Below are 18,664 nucleotides of genomic sequence, written 5' to 3' on the forward strand. Positions count from 1 at the left end.
AACATCAAACTGGTTATTTGTTACACATCAGGAAATCAGATTTCATCAAATACAGTGGTACAATCACATATTTTAGCAAAGAATCAAAGCTGTACCTTTGGTATGTTGGACACGATCTCATAAGTCACACCACAAGAGTGAAGCGTGTGTTTTAAGGACATTCTTCGCTTGAGACTCTGAGTGAAACTCTGTATGAAACAGGTACAAATTATGCGAGTCATTCCAGAAAGCATTTTGTCCATACTGATTGACTAAATTCAAATTCTTTTAGTTTGAACCTGTTTGTTGTAGATGTTGACAGCGATCCTCTTACGGAGCACCAGGTCCATGGATGCAGGGTGGCTGAGCTGCACGGTGGCTTTGATGATCAGGTAGATGCGCTCGTTAGGGGATGTGACCCGGTTGAGGTGGACAGAATCATGGATGGATGAATCCCAGGAGCACACTGCTGACACCTGGTGCAGAAAGAGAATCCGTGTTGAGGCTGTAACTGCATACACAAAAACATAGACTACAGTCACGTAGACGTGCTGTAGCTTTGGGTTTGCATATGTTGATGAAGGAATGGAATGGCGGTTAGTGCTGCCACTCAACATCAAAGGAGAAATTAAGATGACTTTTGTTCTAAAATGCTTGCATTTATGCATAATGCAGTGCAATTGCATGACTGTAATTGTCAACTGTGAATTGTGTAATTGTAATTCAATAAAATTCAGAATCAAGTCTTTGTAAAACTGCTGAAAACATGCATATATTTCTACAAAAATGCACTACAAACAGCTGCTGAAGTGGCTGCAGCGGTAAAAATACCTTACATAGTGTGTAGCGTCACAGAGGATGTGGTCACATGACAAACCACAAAGTAAACACTTGTCAGACTACAGCTGTGTAAGCATGCTGCGTAAAGTAACACTGCCGGGTTAGCCACACAATTTTGCACCTCTTTCTTAAAGGCACAAAACCCAGAAATGCAGAAAAAAACAAATCATCTCCTGAGTTTCACAATTTTCTTTTTCACCACATAAGGGCAGCAAAGTCAAACTCACTGCTCACCTCCTCATCACTGTGCTTGATGATGGGCAAATAGAAGAACTGGCTTCCATGCTCCTTGGGTAGGATAGAGTTAACACCTGCAGCATGCGGGCCGGTCAGCTGCTCATTTACTGTCAGGTTATCCGCTGGAGGCATCGAAACAGTTAGTGTTAATAAAGCCTGAGGAAAAAAGCCTGTAAAATATCAGTTGACCTAAAGGATGTGTCTGCCTCACCGTTCAGATCCAGGAAGAGTACAGGGATGTGCGCTTCCATTCCTGCAGGTGGGGTCCTACACACAGTTCAGTATGAGGTCAATGGTGAAAAAAGCAAAGGGCTGAAAATGAAGTGTATCTGATGTGTTTGGGAAAGTGTTTATGTTTTTAAATTCTTTTTACCAGTCTGCAGGAGCCCCAGGGATGCCACTGCCAGGAGCAGGTACCAGCACTGCATTTCTCTCTTCAGTCAGGCCAACCCACTGCTCCACCAGCCGAGCTTCACGCTCAATGTCCTCCTCTGACTTTTCTGAATGCATACAGTGAAGAAGAGAGTTTTCATCTTATCAGACATAAAAGATCTGGATATAAAAGTAAACCTCACAGTCCATTAGCGAGTGGTTAACACAGGGCCTATCACTCACCGTGTTTGTTGATGATTTTCTTGATTTGTTCATCAAGGTATTCCCGACGTTTGATCAGGGCCTCTGACCAGCGCTCTCGCACGCAGTTGAGATCTTCTTCCTGCAACCACACAGAAACCAGACTCAGTGCCAGCTGATGCAGTGAGGAGAGGATCTGCTGCAGGGCTCAGTGAATGTTCCCAGGGGAAGGTGAGGATGCACAGGGTTGATTTGTCTTAGGGAGTACCATAACTGCTCCTTAACAACTCCCACTGCTAATATATTAGCATAGCCAAGTGAAGCTAATCGTAATAAAGGTTCTCACACCAGAGGGGTTAAAACCAAAGCCTTCAAAGCAATGTTTGTTATGTTTCTGAATCAAAAAATAAGTTGGTAAAATGTTCAAAACACCCACATAAAACTTCCTTTTAGTACCTTTACAACTCTGATCCATCCAAACACACATGCATTCAGACAAACTCACTTTCATGCATATCCCACAGCCATCCACAGTCCTACCTGGATACGTGGCAAATCACCAAGAGCACCACACAGAGCAGATTCCTCTCTGCAACATCCAAAGTAACCAAGAGACCTCACAGCCTTACACCTCTGACATCAGCACACTTCCACCATGCAAAGTACTGTAAATCATGCAACCATGCAATGCCCATGTGAATTTGTGAGATTTATTATTCTTGCAGTTCTTCAGCAGAGTCAAGCAAACAGTAGCATTAGTCTGCACAACCTGAGGGGGAAAGGCAAGAGAGAGCGGGACAAGATCCATGGCAGACAGACTGCCATGGGCGGAACTGTATTTTGCATAGAGGGCTGCCAGAGAGTGGTTGTTGTGATCCATTACAGCATCAGAAATTAGCTGCTGTTTAACAAAGCGCTCCTTTAGTTCGCAGAGGCACAGATCTCTGCCTCCTGCCTCACATGCCCTCAGCAACAGACCTAGTCGCAAACATGTGATCAGTTGGTTTCCTTCATGCTGCAGAGTGAACTATAGTGGGAGCAGCAGCAGGTGGAGATTGAGAGGGTACCTGATAACTATCCATATCGTCCTCTGCCTCTTTCTGGCAGGAGAGAACACACTCAGTCAAATGTAGGGAACCAAAAAAGGCTCCGATGTGCTCAGAGCAAACCATTCATTGCTTATCTCATTCTACAGAAATGTGAAATTTACATCATGCACTGGAGTAAATAATGTGTTTAAAAGCAATAACCAGCCCAAATGTTTATTCTTTTAATTAGTATGAATGTGGAACATTAAACATAAAATGAGTATGTGGCTATTTTGAATTTATCATACAGTTGCTTCCTGTGTGTCCGTGCTTGATAACAGAACTAACAGGGTACTAATGAGCTGGTGCTTTTCTTGGCCTCCTTTAGATTGACTGCCTGCTACAGATGAACCAGTCATAGCATGAAACCAGAGACAAATACAAATGCAAATCAACAGACTAATTTTGTTCACATAAGAGCTTCGTAGCCTAAGTGGCATGTGCACAGTATGTGAGTATGTGCAAAATTAAGTATGTGTTTCACAGACCTGGTAGCTGTCGAGCGGTCTCTGTAATTTGATGGAGCGAGCTGATACACAGCCAATAGATACAGACAGCACAGCCTCTACCAGCAGAGGCAGAGTGCCTGAGTTTTGGACCGGCTTCACACACACATGCAGCCTCCTGGAGTGACCCTGCTTGGAAAAATGCCCATAAGTTCATCAGAGAGCTGCTTCTGAGACTGCACTCTCAGACTAATTTATATACGCAGCTACACATAATTACATAATTAGTTATAATCCCCTTAAATGTGTGATCAATGTGGGGCAGCCAGTCTGACCTATCACTGATAGTTTCGACTCTGACCTGTCGGAGTTGGAAAACTCCTCCTGTGCTGATGTCTTTTCCAGAATGCAGCTCCACAGATGAGTACTCTCCCTGCTCATTCAGCTCCTGGATTGAGATCCACAGCTCGATCCTGCGAGACACTTCACTCCACCTTCAACATACAACAGTCAGGATTAGTAAGGCATATAACGCCAATGTCCGCGAGTGTCTGTATGTGGAAAAAACTCTCGGTGAAACGTACCTGTCTCTGAGCGTCTGAGTCTTGGCCTCCAGTGCATCTAACTCCCAGAGTGAATGCCCATTTCCAGCACAGCGGTGACCCCACACTTCTATGGCCAATGCGCCATCTGATATAAACTCCAAAAACTCATCTGTCACATGCACAACATAATCCTGCACAGAAACAAGAGGGTTATAGTGGAGTTGACCACTACCTAAAACTTGGTTATTCACAGTAAAGCATTAACAATCTCAGGCTGAAACTACCAGCAGCTCCTTTTCCGTTACCTTGCAGTGATTAAACTGTACAGTGAACTGGGCATCTGGGCTTCGAGGGGAAGGTCTGTCTGGGCTAACCACGGGAGGAGCCACAGTGGGCTCACCGTGATCCCAGAAGGTATACTGACAGAACACAAAGTTGGACAGGTTGAGTGGCAGACCCGTAGCGTCCCTGATCCGCAGCTGCAGCGAAAAGGCAAATAGAAAGGACAAAGTTATTGAGTATTACTGTACAGTGACAAGTCTCAGAGCAAATGTTTCCCAGTCAAATGCTAGCTCATTTGGTTAGAATCCACTGACAAGTGGCTTTTACCCTGCAGGTGAGCCTCTCGGTCATATGGACAATCTCCCCGTTGGTGTCCATGACCTCGTAGCAGCTATTCTCACTGGAGTTTTCTGACGAGTCATCTCCCCCGGACAGGCGCTCTGGTACGGCTCCACTGACTCGCATCAGCTCGATGTGCAACCTGCCTGCTACCTGCCCAAACAAAAAAAATAAGGATGTCATCACTTCCATTTCAAGCCCTTGCACAGTCCTTTCATTTTGGCCTGGTGTATTAGTCATACTGGAAAGCTGCAGATTGAATCATTTACCTCTGCATTCATCTGTTCATACTGACGAACCCTTACCTCTCCCTGCTGGCTGATGATGGGGACAGCATATTGCAGTTTGACATCATGAAAAAGGCACTCCAGAAAAATGTTGGCCACTCCTATCAGGTTGTGGTTTTCTTGCGCTTCATAGAACGGATCACAGTGCTTACTGTTTGCTTTGTTACACTGAAACAACAAAGGAGCCAAATTAATGATCTGGTTAATGTTTTTTCAAACTACTTATTGTTTTTGTTTCTTACCATCTCCTCTGTGCCTTCCTTCCAGTCCCTGTAGTGGTCCCTCATGTCCACCAGTTTGTTCTCCAACCTCTCGATGGTCCACACCTGGGTTCCTTTCCCCTTCCTTCGCACCTGGATGGCTGGCTCACTCACTATCACTCCACGCTATACAAAAACAAATTAAGAGGTTTAGACACTTCTCATATTTCAGGAGCTATGTACTCTTTGAAATGTCATGCACGAAGACCTACACAGATGAAAAATAAAAGTGTCGGTGTGTCATCGATACAGTGTGATTGCTGAGATGAGAGGCCTGACCTTGCGGTTGGCACTGAGGTTGACTGCAGGAATCTGAAGGGTGACCTGATAGTCAGTCAGTTTGTTCATCTCCTCCGCCAAAAAGTTGGCCTCTCGCACCAAAGTGTTGGCTTTCACAACCTGCTCCCTGAGCCGAGAGAGACTCTGACGAAAAAGCTCATCGCTGCCTCACACACACACACACAGACAACAGGAAACAGGGATCATTTATTCACGAAGATAAAGACCTGTCATATTTTAATGTACTGTAAATTTAATTGACATGAAAGGTGTGTGATGTTGATGTTCTAACAGAAACAGATCCCTGTCTTCCAAATATGACAAGAATGAAAGAACAGCTCTCAGTGAAATGCACACTAGTGAGGCTGAATCTGCCTGCTGGCAGTGTTTCAGGAAAGGTTTGGTCATCAAATATTCTTGTGGTAATTCTTTGTCTCCTCACCACGACACTGAAACTGACCCAGGGCATGTCTTGCATCCTGGTAAATATCATAAGAAAAGCATCACATCTCCAAATTATAATGGGAAGATGAGAAGCAACTTCAGACTTTTCAGTTCATTTCAAGTTCATTTTCTGGGTCCAGCTCCAACTCCACAGAACATTTTTAGGGTTTCATAGCATCGTGACTGACTGATCAAACTGCAGGAACTGACTGATTCAGGCTGAGCCAGGACAACACTTCACTGACTTCACTTTGCACGTGTGTGCACTCCACTAACCGCTCCTCCGTCCACAGTCGCAGTTTGCTGTGCGCCGTGTGTGTCGGGAAGGTAAGGCGGTCACTGCTGCTGCGGTGGTGCTGTGGCGTTTTCTCAGGAGACAGCTGTTGACGCAGTGACTCCAGCTCTCGCTCATACATCATTTTCTGCTCCTCCAAAGCCATCCGCTTCTCCTCCAGGTACTGTTTCTCCAGCACCTGGACCACGTTCTGCATCGGGTCTACACACACAAAAAATCCAAAACACTGCATTTACAAGTTTTGATAAAGGAACAGGACAACTGCGCCCACAGTGTTGAAGTTTGTATTTTAATAATATAACAAATAAAATAAATTTAGCAATAATATTACCAACAAATACCTTGAGTTGCTTTTCCTCTCATGGACTCTGACTCTACTGAATTTAGTGGGAAAACCCCCAAAATTTCTCTGTAAACCCAAAGCGAATGAAGCATATTTCTTTCTTACTTAATGTTTGGTGGTGAGTTTAAAAAATCTGTGCAATGCTTGTTTGCTTGTCTGATTAGTAAATAATTCTTATTTATATAGAACTTTCAAAACAGTTACATGAAGGAACAATCATTTTGTAGTTAGAGGGAGACATGGCTTAGTTGACTAATGGCAAATTAATTGACAACAAATGTAGCAGTTATTTTTTATTTTCAAGCAAAAATGTGTTTCACCAGCTGTTTCACGTCATATCCTATTCATATCAGCTAGCGACTTTGGGATTTGATCTTAGGAGATGTGACTGTCAAGAGAACAACTGACTAATCAAAAATCATAACGAAGTGAATAACTAATACTGAAAGTAGTGATGTTGTAGTTGTTGGACACTGACAGGTGTCTCGGGATAGGACATTTGTTGCTGCTTGTTTCTCCATCTCCCCTCAGGCTCAAAATTTCTTCTGACAAAATAATTATGAAGATAAAATTGGGAAAATTTTGTTCTATGCTTTTATACATCCAGTGGGACAAACTAAGTGTTGTTTTACAGTAATGTCATCATTTGGGTCAGAGTAGCTGGAATGAGCTGGAGGCTGAGAAACCTAAGTGGAATGCATACTGTATACAGCTGTGGCCTGAAAGACTAAAGGATAATGTAGATTGAAGGAGGCAGACTATCCTGTTTGTACCATTATTCCCCAGAGTCTTCATTATGACCTCCATCTGGGCAAACTCATAGCTGTAGTCCTGCTCAGAAGAGGCCTCGCTGGCTGTCTCCACATCTGTCTCCACAAAGCTCTCTCTAGGCGAAGCTCTCTCTAGCTCCTTTAAACGGTCCCGCCGCTTTCGCTTGGGCAGATTGATCCTACAACACAACAGGACTTCAGATGACTTTTATCTTCATAAGTGTTTACAGATTTGATCGAAAGAACTCATACCTGAAGAAGTGGTTGTTGCCCCATAAGATACGGTCTCCGTGCCACAGATGCACCAAGGAATCAATCATTGCTCCGTTCACACAGGTCCTGTAGAAAACAGAGAAATGAAATTCGATTGATGAAGAGGTCAGATGGTGTGGGGATCTTAGGCTTTAAACTGGGAAAACTAATTGAAAAGGAGCAATCCCTTTGTAGTGGGAGAGAGACATGACTCTGATATCAAAGCGAGGAGCTCGGATTCCAGTAGAGTGAGGTCATGTGAAATAGTGTGGGCCAGTCATCCATGAAAGAGAGACCACAGACACAGAGATGCACAGAGGTAGACAGTGTATATAGCAGCTCACCTGGCATTTCCTATTGGTGTCAAGGTGATGTCACCATCTGGGCAGAGCTCCAGGACGCAGTGCTCCGGCTGGATTCCGATCCCAAAGAGCTGGATGTCCTGAGACGTGTCCGCACCCACACGCGTGTGCTCCTACACACAGGTGGAAAACAGATAAAGGAAACTGTAACGACAGATCTCAATGTAATTACATCCAACGTCTTATACCAACCCTACAAGCTGTTTGCTGTTTATTGGACCGATCTGAACAAAGGTATCGCAGAAAATGGAACTTAATAATCTGAGAAATCAAGAGCAACATCAAAGCAAAACCAGACCTAAATAAAAAAAGGATCTCTCTCACTGCAGAGTGGGCGTTGTTAAACAAACATCCCAGTTTCTAGAGGATGTCCTTCACTGGAGTGAACAAACTCATTTCACATTACCATCGTCATTCCACACTGATATGCTGGGCTGGCCGGCAGAACCCAGACAAAAGCCTGTTGTTCTGCACACTGCACACCCTACTTTCTCACATGCCTCTGTTCTTACAGGTCCAATAGCTGGTAGGTTGTTCCACTTCAGCGCTTTGCAAAGAGCAGACTTGCTGTGACCGGATTCCTCTTTGGATCATTACAGCATGTGTGCTGTGTTTCAGCAGTAAATGCTACCACAGTGGTATGTGGGTACAGAAACAGACCATGTGAGGTGTTAGAAGTTAGCAGTATACTGTAAAAGCGGTGAGTAAATGAGTTAGCGACTAACTGACTGTTGTATGACAATCACCACCAAGAGATCTTTTTGCTTCTGAGCTAAATTTAAGCCATTATAAGGCCCTGAGGGCAAACGCTGCAGAACAACACTGCCTTTTGTTGCCACAAGCTCACATATACTGTACAGTATGTATGGCATTCACCCATGTAATTGTTTTGAAGCAAGAGGGACAGTTTTATCAGAAAAACCTGGAAGTAAGGATGTTCATATAAAAAATAAACCTCTAAACCTAATGTCAGCATACACATGAAAACTTTGGTTGATCCCAGTGCAAATATCAATCTGCAGCAATTTTGCAAGTATGTGATTTCATCTGGATCGTGAACTTTCCCAAAATGAAAAAATATTTCATGCTGAAATACGTGTCTACAAGAGGATGGCAAAACTGTCCAAGTTAAAAACTAGGTTGCATATTTGACTCAATATAAACATTATACTGTTTTAAAGAATCTTGGAAAAGAGCAAAGATGTGATATTGTCATGCAGTGTGGATAAAATATTTCTGTTATTGAGCTCCTTAAGATGAAATTTAAGGAAAACAGCGGGGACAGATTCAGGGTTTAAATTGAGGCATAAAAATAAACTTAGATTGGCAATTATTAACTATTTATGTTTTTGTTTTCAGTATAAATCCTGATGTGCCAGTGGCAGAGCTAAAGAGACAGAAGGGAATTGTGCTGGAAAAGTATTTCAGTATCACATTGTAAAAACCGCATTACCTTCAGGTAGTACACCAGCAGTTCATTTAAGGCAGGATCAGCGTTCAGATTGACAAGGAAACACTTGTCTTCTCCCACTTTAATCCCAGATGTTTCCAAAGAGATGCCCATGCTCTCCAACTGCCTCTGACGCTCCTGTAAAATACAGATAACAGCGGTGATACTGTATGTGTAAATACACTGAAATAAAATGTAAAATGTTTTATGACAGATGTGCATACAGTGGCAATCTCCTCTGTCTTTCTTAGTTTCTCCTCCCAGGTGACAGTCATTTCCTGAATGAGTTTCTCAGACTCCTGCAGTTTCTCCCTCAGCTCAGGAGCCTTCATGGACTGATGGAGAAAAACAGTTTGACCATCATGTGATTAATGCCAAATCTGGGATAAACTCCTGTATCATTTGAGAGCCTCTTCACTCCACTCAATCCCTCCTCTCACCTCGGCCTGAGAGAGTTGAACTTTGAGCTTCTCCACCTCTTCCCTGAGCTCTCTGATTATTCGAGCGTTGGGGTCTTCATTCACCACAGCGTGGTTAACAATTCTCTTAGCCCTGTCTGCGTAGCGTAGCGTCGACAGAGTCTCCTCGTAGTTATCAGCCGCAGGGCTCACTGTGGCTATCATGGCTGTCTTGCTGTTTCCACCAAGGTTGTCCTGAAGACAGGAAAACATATTGCAAAGAAGTATAACTGATGCCTGGTGCACACATTGCAAAAGAAAAGGATAAACATGCAACAAAGTGCTAATTTCTTGTCATCTTTCAGTCACATTTCAGTACACCTAGAACTACCATAAGTCATTATTGCAGCCAAAACAGAATGCAGTTATAAATATGTGAAATTTGTCGGTCAGACCTTCAGTAGCCAGGTGAGGACTGAGTCTCTGTAAGGCACAAACTTGGCCTTCCCCTTTCCTGCAGACTGATCAGCCAGAGCAGAAATCACACAGCCTAATGTGGTGAGAGATCTAAAACCACACAGAACCCCTGTCAGTGTTGACCTCTCAAATAAATAATTGGACTTTTGTAAGCCTTTCACATTAAAAATATACCCACTTGTTTATGTTGCTGCCCTCTTTGAGTCTCTCTCCAGCAGCGCCGGTCTTAGAGGCTCGCTCACTTCCTGCCAGATCAACCAGACTCATCTTGCTCACTTTCTCCCCTGAATTCTGTTAACCATTACAACAAGCATAAACAGTCAGTCACACTGTTAAGACAAATGCATTTATACTGTAGGATAAACATAAATGACGTTTCAATTAATCCAAGGAACAAGCTGTTGTAAAAGTGGGTGAAAGGCATGAAAACACTGACCCCAGACTGTAGATCATAAAGTGTCTGTGTGACGATGATGCTGAAGACGGCGTGTGAACGGCTGCTCTCCTCATTCATGTTGGTGGCAGCAACTGTGCGAGATTTGTTCCCCTCTGACATTAACACCTCGATGTCCTAAAAAGATAGATAGTGAGATTAGTTAGGAAAAACTGAAACACATTTTACTGAATTTAGGCAACACTTGCAAATGCATCATTGTGAGTCAGGCGGTATTCACATATGGCTGTGTGCCATGTGGTTTGGGTGGGTCACAGCAGGCAGTGGGCCAAGGCTGTGGGAAATCCACTAAGTAATATCAGGCAGAGCAGAGCACAGAGGAACAGGGTGGAGATGTTTAAACTCCATTAAGGAAGTCCGTGCCAAGGCTTCGCATAAAAGGTACACCAAACCCTGTGATGACATCCAACATGAGGAATATGTGTCATTAGTTTCTGCACTTGGAATATAACGGTACTTCTGCTGGATGCTATAAATCATGTCTGCACATTTGTACTATGAGGAACATTGGTCAGTGATACACGGTGGATTCAACGCCACCTTTGGTCACAGTGTGATGACATAAGAGTAAAAGACACACCGCAAAGCTGGTCACAGCCAGCTGAGACAGGCCATCCACGTATGGACCCAGGACTTTGTGTTCCCGTACTTTCAGGGATTGTCGGCTCCTTAAAAAAATAAAGAAGGCAACACAGTGGGTAAAAGAAATTCAAATGAATGGTGTTTCAGACAAATGTCAATGGCATTAATATCTCTGGTATGTTATTTAAAAAGTTGTATTTGTTATCCTTACTACACTGTACTACTTGTAAAAACAAACAGAAATGGATGGAAATTCTGACATGCTAGTGAGTGTGAAATAACTCGATCAACAAGTACAATGGTCACAGGATTCTGATGCCAAGTTGACTCATTAAAATGTTTTGCTATGAAAATTTACTGAATTTATTAAAAGATTATATATAGTATTCAGGGCACTTACTCAAAGTAATCTACACTGTCCGTGTCACCCAGGACAATAGTGTGGCTCACTGACATGTTTCTGAACAACACTGGAGGTCTATGGAACGGCTACACAGACGACACTTTTTGGTTTTGGTTTTGCATAATATCTGTTACAACAAACTTTACTGATCAGAATGTGAATTACATCCTAATAAAATACACATGATGTGTCACAAAGTACGGGGACATAGAGGAGTTTCATTTGATGGTGCAGGTGGGTAAACTGAAGTGCATCTTCACCCAACTGTCTGGCATTGAGGAGAAATCCTACAGATCAATAAGAGTCACTGACTTCCTAGCTATGGCTACATAATGACTGAGGTTAGCAGAAACTAGGCTGCTTGCATTTACTCTAGAATTCTACAACCCACTGCAGCAAACAAGAGGATGCAACCGCTAGAAAGACAATGACCTGACCAGCTACCAACCCACAGTGGGACTCAGTGACAGGGATCCCATCTACATCACATATCTACACCTCAACCGATGTTCAATCCTAAAAACCACAGATGTAGATAAACAGGGAGATCAAGAGACTCGTTATATAAGCGAGAGGAAGTTGCTCTCGAAATGTGTCTGGCTGCATCTTCAGACATCTGCAGCACACAGAGCACTGCATTGTAGTCTCTCTCTGCGGTTCGGCTCACAGGCGTCTCTGACCGCCCTCCTCCAGGCGTCACAAACAGATGTCCCTGAAACACACTCTATTACAGCTCGTCCTCCCATGAGTCTGTCTGCCAACCCACATCGGCCCATGGAGGCAAAGAATGCAGCAGTGTCAGAGGATGATGGTGGCCGCTATTCTGCAGGAAATGACTGGGTTGAGCTTCCTACTCACATCGTCCTGTCGCCGTTCGCCATTCAGGCCACTAGACACAACAGTATAAACCAAAATGCAAAAAAGCACAAAGTGGTAGCTGACAGAGAGGACGCTGCTCGTACTGGAGTTGGAGTGAATCAAGACTATAATTAAATTACATCACAGGTTGTGTAACCAGCTGCGCCTGGGTCCAAAGCATTACTAAAGCATTAACTCATTAAAGTCAGTGAGCTGATACAAGTCATATGTGCTTATTCTGAAGAAAAAGGCCATGCATCAAACTCACCCTTTGGGATCCAGCAGGTCACGGACCTTCTCATTGTAGATCTCCATGTAGGATACCTCCACCTTAAAAGTATTAGCGTCGGTAGCTTCTCTGTGGACCCTCTCAAACAGTGAGCAGCAGAGCCGAGGGATTAGACCTGGCTGCTCCCCATTCCCCATCATGGAAAAGGACTTGCCTGAACCTGAATGGACACAGCAGAGTCACACATGATTGCATCTCTACTACTGCCACATATTGTTTGATGTCTACAGTGACTAAGTGTTGCTACAGTGACCTAATTAGCATCTTACTTCATCTACAGAGAGATGACCATCCTGACCCTACTCTAACAAACTTTCTACATGTAGTAACAAGAGTCTGCAGCCATGCTAGCAGGTCTGTCAGGCTCAGTGGTGCTTTAAACCAAAATTCAAACATCAGCTTGCTAACAAACATACTCATGTAAATAGGTATAATGTATATCACGGTCTTAGTATAAAATGTTAGCATGTTAACATTTGCTGAGTAGCCCTAAACACAAAGTAGAACTTAGCCTGATGGGGATTTCATTAGTTTTGCAGGTATTTTGACACACTCTAAAGTATTAGAATATTAAAGTATTAAATAAATGCTGGATAAACATTCACTAACATTGCAACCTCTGGAGTCATACCACTATCATCGCTAAAACTGATGGCCCTTGATTAGATTAAAACTACTTAAAAATGCCAAATAGCATGTTCCTCTTCTCATCATGGCTTGTGCTGCTTGTAGCGTTTTTTTATACATTAGGTAACTGTCATATAAATTGGAGTATCGCTGTAGTAAATTGGAGTATTTAAACCGGAAGTGGTTTGAATAAGATAGTTTGCTCCAGTGTGAGGACAGATATGAGTTGAGTGATTAACCAGAAATACAAACCTTCATGTTGACCTGCAAATAGACTTAACTTTGAATATTACTGAGGCAATTCATTAATAGACTACACAGTCTAATGGATTTAGCATAAAATAAAAAAATTATGACTCAATATAGACTTTATGTGAATTTTCAATTACCTGTTTGTCCATAGGCAAATATGCAGGCATTATATCCCTGGAATGCATTTTCAAGTATTCCCTCTCCAAGGCACTTGAACACCACCTCTTGACCTTTTAGACAAAGAACCAGTCACCATGGAGATTATGGTACATAGGAAACACTAGCAACTTATATAACTACTATTATCTACTGCTTAAATTAGTATTGTAAAATCAGTAAAGAGAAATATATCAAATGGGGGTGATCAAACTGTCCGCTTGTGTGGAAAATGGAGAGTATATAGAGAAATCTCTTGTGTCGCTCACTGTCGTGCTCCGGTTGAATGGGGCAGCTGTTTAATGAGCCAAATATAGGCCTCGGCTCAGGCCCTTGAGGCAGCCCTTCATTGAACAGATTGCCTTGTTGGCTCAGCACAAAGCAGATACAAGCATGAGAGCGATATGACAAGCAAAATATAGACAATTATGTAAATCTGCCTTGAACTGGAAGTCACGTTTTTAAAATTGCTCTGTGCAGAAACTGAATTTACCATGTGAGTGTGTGCATAAGAACTAGAACAATGTTAGATTATTACAGAAGCACATTATAAAAAGAACACAACCTGCATTATTCTAATTAGTATTTGTTATATATGATACAAATACAAGGGTCCAATACTGTAGAATCTATAACATAAAACTGTAAGATATTTTATTGTTTCCAGAACAAAACAACTACGATATATTTGAATGTATTCACTCAAAATGCAGATGTCTGTATACGCCCACACTGTGTCTTGCTTTGCATGATGCAAAAACAGCTTTCCACCAAGCAGGGAGTTTTCCTGCACAAAGCTCAGGAGGTATTTACATGAGACATGACTTGAGTTCTTTGGTGATGACAGATGGATGAATTTCAACATTTCTGACTCACCAGCATATTTGAGAGTGTTGGATTCATCCATGGACCAGAAACAGTGGTCAAAAGCGAACACCTGCAGAGGAGACAACAACACGGGGGAGTGTAAACACACACATCTCACACCTGTCCAAGCATGTACAGTAAAGCACTAGCTGCCGTGTCACGTCTTCTTCTGATGCACAAAAACAGGGTTATTGTGTTCTACCATGCCACCCTGCAGTAAATCGGTAGGACTGGCTGAGTGTTTAAGATGAAGTCTAACTGAGTACTGTTTGGGATAACTCTCCTTAAGGCCGCACCATGACTGTCTGCACAAATCCATGTTAGCTGCCCTGCGTGTTTGGTCATAGTGGCTGGAGTTAAATTAATTCATAAATCAGGGTCAGTGCTCCCTAGAAGAAATTCCAGCACCCGGTGACCCTCGTTTCCAAGGAAACGAGGCCGTAGCTGCTCCCGGTTAGTGCAAGCTGGCACTCAGCCCTCAGCGCTGGATCTCACAACACAGACTTCAGTAGCAGAGAGTCTCTCTGTCCTCCAGGCACCTGCATGAGCTGTGGATGGATGGCACACAGAGAGGATGCTCTCCGGGAAACAGCCGTGACCTGCTCCTCAGAGACAGAGCGGCTACTGTTACTGTATAACCTTTCATTTCAGCTTTAAGTAACCACAGTGAAATTTCTCATATTATATATTTCCTATTGGCTTGGTCAAACACGTTCTTGAAGCTTTTCATGCTGATGCTGATTTGAATATCCAGGATGCCAAAAATCTGGATCTCTAAAAGAACTTTAAGCAAAGTTCTGTGGAGCACAGCGTTCATTGATATACATTATTTATTATATACTTTTCTTTTGGGCAAGTATAAGATTTGTAACTTCCCAAAGCCTTAACTGAACCAGGTGACTGAGCCTTTATGTGTCTCCCCTCTCGGCCTCAAACCTTCTGCACTAAGAAAACTGGTTTCTCATGAATTCAGATTAGAAACTGTGTGCTCTCTCTTCTGACTGCCAGTGGATCGTGGCTTGTTTTGTGGTGCTATTTAAACTGTTTCTGCAATGATTTTTTCTTTTTTACATTATTGTAAAATTTTATTCATAATGTCATACTCACACCTCTATTTAATTCTGATTCTTATCATTCTTATTTTGTATTTCTGCAGCTCATTGTTACTGCTGCCTATCATTGCTGTACACTCTTGCAAAAGAAAAAACACTTTAAAAAATATTTTTTCCCAGACGCACAACACTTGCCACTGTCATCCTGCTATACAAACACTGCACACGACCGGCTTTGAGTGCAGTGTTGCTGCCCTGCCAAACTACTTTCCCCTGTACAAATACCCCAAAATAATTGAACTCCCTTCTAATCATAATAAGGGCTACTGGCCAGGAAGCCATTGGTTGCACAGTCAGCATGGGAAGCCACTGAGCTCAACGAATCCTTTGAAAGCAAGAGCTCCTCTTGTGACTTCAGACAAGTGACTGGGTGCCATTCAAATGAACAAAAGTGCCATCATTCTCCAATAAGGCTGGTTTGGCAATTAGGGCTTCAGTCTCCTCTGGTCTGTCTCTGTCCAGCCTGAGGGTGTGACTGTGCAACAACTTGTTTTTGATTGGACAATGACTATTACCTCTCAGTACAAATAATTTTGATGCTGTGAAGCGAAGCGAATGCAGGGAGACTAATTTGAATGCCACTATAACAAAGCAGACAGCCACGTGTTCGTCTAGCCTAAGGGTATTACAGGGTAACTCAGGTTCACGGGCCCCAGAGACCACGCATGCCTGTGGCCCATGCTAACACGCCGCGGTCTTCTCAGCCACCAAGTGTACAAGAGCACAAAGCCTGTCCCTGATATGTGAAACATCTCTGAGCTAGTCACCAGGGTGTTGTCAAGGGAGGGAGGTGGGGGTGCACTCCAACAATGCAGCTTTGAATGTGCACACACACTGCCCCAGTGTCCACGCTCATCCCTCTCTCATTGTAGGGCCTTTGTGGGTGTTCACGAGATCTTAGAGCGCTGACACATTCACACGGACATCCATCCGGCTCCTGCTGACTGACCAAACTACTAAGACACTCTCAATCATGCCCCTAGAAACAATGCCATAACAGCAGATCGACTTGTGAAAGATGCTTCTAGGCCCCTCAGGGGAATAGTGTCGCCTGTGCTGTATCCTGACACGGGATTATCTCATTATCTGTGATGCCAGCACAGACAGTGGGAAGCTACTATGGCTACCCACACTGAAAATAACGTCTGACTCTTTGTGCTGACATTGCATGTTAGGTCTCTTGATGCTAGCCAGGTTTTCTGCAGCAATAAAGACATGTGAAACGTCCATACCTTTGGTTGTTTCCTGTTGCATGAGCAGGGCCATCCATCATGAACCGAAGAAAAAAGACAGAGAGAGGACAAACATGGTTAGCTTCGATCCAGTTTAACAGTCAGAACATGCTAACACTCAGTAAAATGCAGCTGCAGTTCTCACAGTAGGAAAATCTCCATGGTCTGTTCTGACAAAAGCAACATTGTTTAACTGAAATATAGGCCTCTGAAAACAAAACAACTTAATTTGCATGAAACTCCATACTCCTTTCTAATGTTCTATATTTAAAATTCTTTTGTCACCCTCTCCCTCATCCATTCACTTCCACACAGTGGTATTTCCTGGTGGTAGGTGCTGCTGTGATTGGGTTCATAATTGGGCCAGTGGAGCGTGAGGAAGGGAAGAGATTTAGGATTCAATGTCTCACTGACTCTGTTGAGTAAATAGCTCTTATGCCAGTGGACTTAACAGGGAGGCCAGGTTGGGGAAGCTGCACTCAGTATTACCAGCTGCCGGAACTAAGAACAAAGGTATAGTACAGCATTTAGCTATGTAGGGTTATTCTCCTAACTGGAAGCTCTGTAAAGCTGTAAAACTATTAAATCAATTTAAGAACCAACAGCTCCAGTTAAATCTTAAAGCCATTATGATACTCTGCAAAGAATCTGAAGCAGTTTTTGCATAAGCATATTGCAGTGTGATGCAGTACAACATAGCCACCACCCTGTGCTTCTAAATCTGCCACAGTCTTGTCCTTCAGCAGTCATCAGATCCCTCCTGCCGGTATGTCCTGGCACAGAGACAGATGTGGGCATCACCTTCACACAGTAACTAATACAGGGCAGGCTGCTTTAGGAAGACTGAAACACTGCACCAGAGTGCTGCACATACAGCTGAGTCACTAACAATAGCATGCCTAGAGAGCTGCATGACAATATCAAGCTATTTCAAATATGCGCTGCAGTTGTTAGATGAAAATGTTCAAACTGTGAGGTGATCCCCAAAAGAGCAAGAATTAAAGACTGTTTTTCCCTGAAGAGCTCTGATATTCCCATCTGAGAGCCATTAACTGTGTTCAGGCTCATTATAATGAGAGACGGAAAAAGAGTGAGTGTCTAAAGGAATAAATGGAAGCAGGTCTTGTTTGGGTTCATACCCTGAATCTGAATCTGTATCTCTGACAACCACTGAGATTCTGACTAAACGAGAGCAGACAGAAACTGGAGCAAAGTGCCATCCTCTGGTCTGTCCCTCCATTCTGCAGAGCAGAGAAGGGAAGTCCATGAGGAGCTATGAGATAAGGATCACGATGAGACAGCGAGGGCACAGATGTAAGATTTCCTACGGGAAGACTAGGAGGACAAGACTTCAAATGAACAAAGGATGTGGGAGAGTTGTGATAAATAGAACCAGCAGTTACAAAGCTGAAGAATGAGACAGGCGTAGAGACAGAGTACAAATGGTTTCATCTGGAGAGCAAAACAACAACAGTCATAAGACCAGAAACACATTAACAAGTGGAGACAAAAGTCATGCAGTTATGGAATGTGTGCAGTGTAGACTGTAGCAGAATCTCTCCATCCGCAGCAGAAACAGTAGTCACAGTCACTGCAGTGGTCTGGTGACTCTTACTCACTGTATCATGTACTGTATGTTTAGTGCATGCAACCAAATCCGGTATGCTGGAAATGCTGAACAAAACAATGGGGGGAATTTTTTCAAAGGACTATTTTTAGAAATTCATAGAACTACAGTTTCCTAGCAAAGCCTTATAACAAAATTTAGTTCATTCTACAGAGTGACTGTATTTCAGAGCTGAATTCAGTGTTGTAGGCACTTTCCTTACCTCCTCCTCCTCTTATCACAAAGCTATGACCTCCCTCTCAATACATTAAAGTACATT

General features: G+C 43.1%; 1 protein-coding gene across 1 annotated transcript in view; it reads right to left on the bottom strand.

The window, feature by feature from the left end:
- kif13a (kinesin family member 13A) overlaps positions 1-18,664 on the bottom strand; it is a 37,336-nt gene that overhangs the window by 7,911 nt on the left and 10,761 nt on the right. The window contains exons 3-32 of the mRNA XM_020612867.1: positions 16,779-16,791; positions 14,444-14,504; positions 13,549-13,641; positions 12,512-12,692; positions 10,981-11,068; positions 10,383-10,517; positions 10,125-10,237; positions 9,925-10,036; positions 9,512-9,724; positions 9,296-9,406; positions 9,075-9,209; positions 7,604-7,734; positions 7,260-7,346; positions 7,011-7,186; positions 5,876-6,095; positions 5,156-5,318; positions 4,859-5,002; positions 4,635-4,784; positions 4,318-4,482; positions 4,014-4,187; positions 3,748-3,899; positions 3,525-3,657; positions 3,206-3,352; positions 2,697-2,729; positions 1,672-1,771; positions 1,430-1,556; positions 1,268-1,323; positions 1,054-1,178; positions 279-455; positions 94-188 (exon numbers count right to left, since the gene is read on the bottom strand). Coding sequence (XP_020468523.1) covers positions 94-188; positions 279-455; positions 1,054-1,178; positions 1,268-1,323; positions 1,430-1,556; positions 1,672-1,771; positions 2,697-2,729; positions 3,206-3,352; positions 3,525-3,657; positions 3,748-3,899; positions 4,014-4,187; positions 4,318-4,482; positions 4,635-4,784; positions 4,859-5,002; positions 5,156-5,318; positions 5,876-6,095; positions 7,011-7,186; positions 7,260-7,346; positions 7,604-7,734; positions 9,075-9,209; positions 9,296-9,406; positions 9,512-9,724; positions 9,925-10,036; positions 10,125-10,237; positions 10,383-10,517; positions 10,981-11,068; positions 12,512-12,692; positions 13,549-13,641; positions 14,444-14,504; positions 16,779-16,791 — 3,810 coding nt within the window. The remainder of the gene's footprint in view (positions 1-93; positions 189-278; positions 456-1,053; positions 1,179-1,267; positions 1,324-1,429; positions 1,557-1,671; positions 1,772-2,696; positions 2,730-3,205; positions 3,353-3,524; positions 3,658-3,747; positions 3,900-4,013; positions 4,188-4,317; positions 4,483-4,634; positions 4,785-4,858; positions 5,003-5,155; positions 5,319-5,875; positions 6,096-7,010; positions 7,187-7,259; positions 7,347-7,603; positions 7,735-9,074; positions 9,210-9,295; positions 9,407-9,511; positions 9,725-9,924; positions 10,037-10,124; positions 10,238-10,382; positions 10,518-10,980; positions 11,069-12,511; positions 12,693-13,548; positions 13,642-14,443; positions 14,505-16,778; positions 16,792-18,664) is intronic.

The sequence above is a fragment of the Monopterus albus genome, unplaced genomic scaffold, assembly GCF_001952655.1.
Source record: "Monopterus albus unplaced genomic scaffold, M_albus_1.0 scaffold127.1, whole genome shotgun sequence".
In the NCBI taxonomy this organism is placed as follows: Eukaryota; Metazoa; Chordata; class Actinopteri; order Synbranchiformes; family Synbranchidae; genus Monopterus; species Monopterus albus.